The sequence below is a fragment of the Lycium barbarum genome, chromosome 8 (genome assembly GCF_019175385.1).
Source record: "Lycium barbarum isolate Lr01 chromosome 8, ASM1917538v2, whole genome shotgun sequence".
NCBI lineage: Eukaryota > Viridiplantae > Streptophyta > Magnoliopsida > Solanales > Solanaceae > Lycium > Lycium barbarum.
Genome location: NC_083344.1, coordinates 104,131,196 through 104,135,944, shown reverse-complemented (window position 1 = coordinate 104,135,944; position 4,749 = coordinate 104,131,196). Strand labels below are relative to the sequence as shown.

General features: G+C 38.4%; 1 protein-coding gene across 1 annotated transcript; it reads right to left on the bottom strand.

Moving 5' to 3' along the window:
- Nucleotides 1-544: 544 nt before the first annotated feature.
- Nucleotides 545-4,749, bottom strand: LOC132606503 (D-3-phosphoglycerate dehydrogenase 1, chloroplastic-like). Its single transcript, XM_060320037.1, has 5 exons — nt 4,130-4,749; nt 2,221-2,597; nt 1,918-2,025; nt 1,742-1,837; nt 545-1,446 (listed from the first exon to the last, which is right to left on the bottom strand). Exons 1-5 carry the CDS (start codon nt 4,650-4,652, stop codon nt 775-777), a joined length of 1,776 nt encoding a protein of 591 aa, XP_060176020.1. The 5' UTR covers nt 4,653-4,749; the 3' UTR covers nt 545-774.

The window sequence follows — 4,749 nt, the reverse complement described above, 5'->3', positions numbered from 1 at the left end:
AGTTTTAGACCAAACTATGAACGGATGACATTTTTGTTTAATTTCACATAGTTTAAGGGCATTTTTGAACCTTTAAATTGTGCTAGAGCATAGGAATGATAATAAAAAATTTAAAATGTAAGGTGACATTAGATTTCTTGTTCAACGCTCTCCAGTTATTCTCTGCTATCTCCACACCCTTTCTCAACTTGCGGACATGGCTGTACTGCACATTTCCAACTCCCTCTGGACTTCCATTTGCGGTACTTATTCTTCCCTCTACCTTTCTTTCTTCTTTAACTTCCACTATAATTAAGGTTACCTCTATTGAAGGAAGAGTTGTCAGCCCGTGCAGGTTACTCATTAGCTACAAGAATTAGGAGTCACCAATTGGTCGCCCTTTCCTGCAGGAACATATCATTCATGGTCCCAGAACCATTATTATCTGCTAAAAGAATGTATGTAATTGACACTTTATAGCTTGTGCTCTCATCAAACTCCCTCAACTGAACTAAGGAAACTGCGTCCATATCAAATTCCCCTAAAACAAATGTGGCCAATGATAAATAATAACTAATAAAACATATTATAAAAGACAAGTTTGACGGAAGAAAAATCCAATGCTCAACCCCTGTAAAGCCGAAAAAAGATTGTCAAACCAATTGACAACTCAAATGCAGTACACTTCTAATTTCATATCCAAATTATTTTGTATCCTAGATTAAACTACTTGTAGACAAACAACAATACCAAAATTGGATTCATAGAGAATTCAGACAGAAAATCTGACAGTGCCTATATCTTAAGGTAAACAAACTCCTCAACAGCAGGAATTTCCCCAATCCTCTTCAATGCCTCCTTGGTTGGTTGCTCGTCCACCCCAATAGCCATAACAGCGTGCTTCCTTGGAGCAATCCTTCCAACACTCATGAAACTTACATTCACATTTTCCTCAGATAAGATGCTACCCACCTTTCCGATCATTCCTGGCTGATCAACCTGTCTGCAGAGAATGAGGCTGCCTTCCAAGCTCACATCCACTTCAAAAGATCCAACTTTAGTCAAATGAGGGATTCCATCTTTAACCCTTCCTTCGACTCTAATCTCTCCAGAGTCAGAAAGAGCACTGGCAAACTTGGAGTCCACACTGGAAATCTGAACCTGAATGAACTCGAGAGGACTTTCTGGCGAACCATTTAGAAGAAATCTTTCTTCAGCTATTCTTAGCCCCCTCTGTTTAGCAGTGAAATCTGCATTTACCAAGTTCACAAAAGAACTGGAAATAGGCTCAATCAATCCCTTAGTTATCATGGCCCGAAGCAATCTTGTGTCAAGATCATCAGGTGCTCTAGCTGAACCATAGGTTACTTTCACTGATTTCACACCACTCCCACCTGCCACTAGTTGGACAGCAAGTCTACCAAGTTTTTCAGCCAGTGCAACAAAAGGCTTCAGCTCGGAAAGCACCTGCATTATAGAGAGGTAGAAATGATATTTCCTTTAACCACAAGTCCAAACTAATCTTCCAAGGCCCCTTCCTCAAAATACAATATGGAAAAAAGAAAAAGAAAAAAAAAAAACAACGCACTTATCTATAAGTTGGGAGGAGACCTTCTACAATTATGAATAACTGGTCAACTTGAAACAGGCAAGAATTAACTAAGTGGGCAGGCTAATGCAGTTGAAGGCAATGTACTGAGCCTCTATTATTTGAACAAATATAATAAAGGGATTATAACCAGTAAATATTCAGCACATTTACCTCAGCAGGCACCATTGGAGCATTGACAGCAGTAGCTGCAAGCTCTCCATTCAAAGCTCCAACAACAGCTTCTGCTATCTCAATGGCCACCCCTTCCTGAACAAGAGGTTCAAACAGTACTAAGACATGTATCAACTGGTACAAAAAGTGTGAAACAAATGCGGACATCAAGCTACCTGAGCTTCCATAGTACTAGCACCAAGATGAGGAGTTGCAGTTACATTCTCATGTAGAACCAACTTACTATCCTTTGGTGGCTCCACAGTGAAGACATCAAGTGCTGCCTGCAAATCTATTTTTACGTCAATACAGATAAAGCTATACGAGAAAGCCTATTTTATAGTTTAATCCAGTACTGGACAACAAAGCTGGAAAGTAAATATTGGTTTCAGACTCTCAATTGTCAGACAGACATGAATATAAGCGAAATACACAGAAAGAAGCAGTTTCAAAAGTAAGTGTGTGATGTATGCCAGGACCTGTGCTACAATTCCTGCATCAAGTGCTCTGACCAAAGCCTCTTCATCAATCACTCCTCCACGAGCAACGTTTACAATTCGTACTCCCTTTTTCATCTTTGCAAAAGTTTCATCATTTAGGATCTTGTTAGTTGCAGGAGTAAGGGGCATGTGAAGTGAGATAAAATCTGCAGAAGCAATGGCTTCATCAAAGCTAACAAGCTCCACCCCAATGGCACGTGCGCGATCAGCAGGGGCATATGGATCATAAGCAATAACATGCATGCCAAGCCCCTTAGCTCGCCTGGCAACTTCTGATCCAACCTTTCCAAAACCCATCACAGCAAGTGTTTTGCCAACTAAGGAGACACCAACATATTTGTTTCTCAGCCACTTCCCTGGAAACCATATCATGGTAAAGTTTCAGAGGTTATGATCTCCGGATACAAAACCAACTAGGATGATTGAAGAAATACTAGCAGCCACAAAAATGCTATAATTGCAATTAATATTATCAACCTACATCAATACACATATGAACAAAGTAGCAAAGATAAATACAGAACTGGCGTTATGGTCTTTGCCTAGGCAGCGACCCAGCAAGTCTTAATTGAGGGTTTGTAATCCAAATATGACGTACACTTAGAAGGGGAAAAGGGTTGTGGAAGAAAAATCAGCCAGATGTGATGCAACAGCAATGAGACCAAAAAGAGGTTGCTGCTGATTATGTTAGACCTTCCTGTTTCTTCAAGATTGATTATTAGAAGAGATGTCCACATAAACTTTCATCATTCACCACGCTTACTATACATTTCAGAGTCCCAATAAAAAAGTGAATGAGACTAAGAATGCAGTTTTAACACAAGGTAATTGCAACAGGTAACACACAGTATTGTCAAAGACGAAAAAGCCTAGAAAAGTGTAAATTAAAACGCGAGTAAAGAAAGATCAAAAGAATTTAAAAAGAAAATAGAATCATGCACAATAATAATAACTCTAAACACAAGAAAAAATGTATATGGAAAGAACCGAAAAAACTACTACTACAATTTAGTGAAATATTTGAAAACAAAATCATGCAATAAGTCCAAAATCATTCTGAATTTTTTGTTCACATCAAAGATGTAGCTTAAAATCTAATAAAGGTTTAGCAACTAGTTTTCTCATATGAAATCTCCAATTTCCTTTTTCTAACAATAGCAAAAATTTTCAAATTATTTTCCTTCGTTTCATATGTCACTTTATGACCTTGCCAACAAAAATTATACTTTTCTGGCCAGCATTTTTTAGTGCCTAGAAATGAAGCGCCCCCTAAGCAAGGCCAGGTGCAAGCCTGTACTAGTTTGAGTGCGCCTCACCAAGCCATTAACACTCGTACTATGACACACAGATTGGCGGATATCCTCATTAACATAGGAACTAAATCGTTTCGATCAATTTAACATAGATCCGATCTACTATAAAAACCGTAGCTGCATAGCAATGATTTTTAGTCATAATATCATATTTAAACTACATCTATTCACACTTACGGAACAAATTAGATTCAGAAAAGATCTGCATACATTATATAGATATAAAAAACAAATAGCAGTTTAGACATACGCCAAGGTTTCAGACAAAGGACATAAAATTTTGATCTGCATCCCATCCCTCAACCAATATATATATATATATATATATATATATATATATATATATATATATATATATATATATATTTGGAAATTCTGTCTATGATAATTGAACACCATTATAACTAGATTTAATATACAATATAGATCCGATCTACTCTACAACACCATAGCAATGATATTGTAATCAAACTCTCGTAAAAACAATCTCATACTCAAACGAAACAAATTATATCTCCATACACCGTCATTTATATAGATAATGAAACCAAATTAAGCTAACATATACTACTAACCAGCTTTAACGGAAGCATCAGCTTGAGCAATATTCCTCGACATAGCAGTAAGCAAAGCGATTCCATGTTCAGCAGCAGCAACAGTATTAGCCGTAGGTGCATTAACAACGAGACATCCATGTTCAGTAGCAGCAGCAAGATCCACATTATCAATACCAACACCAGCTCTTCCAACTACTTTTAACCTTCCACCTGACGACTCGAACACCTCTCTGTTCACCTTCGTTCCACTCCGCACAATCAACGCATCGCATAACGAGATCTTAGCGTTCAGTTCTTGAGGTGTGAGGCTGTATGAACAGTCCACGTCAGCGAATTGTTTTAGGAGAGTGAGTCCGGCTTCTCCGAGTTTTTCGGCTACTAGGACTGTTGGTTTTGATGACGTGGCGAATATGATGAAACGTGAGTGCGTCTGACGATGGTGGATGACGTGGCGGGGTGATGAGGCGGTGAAGGGGGAGGTGGAAGAGAGGTGAGATTTCCATGAGAGTGAGGGTTTGATTGAGAAATTAATAGTCGTCATTGTAAGAGATCAAATACAGAGAGTGATGAATTGGTTTGGTGAATGGGAGAAGTGGAGGCGGAGAAGTGAATTTATATATGATCGACGAGTGTTTATA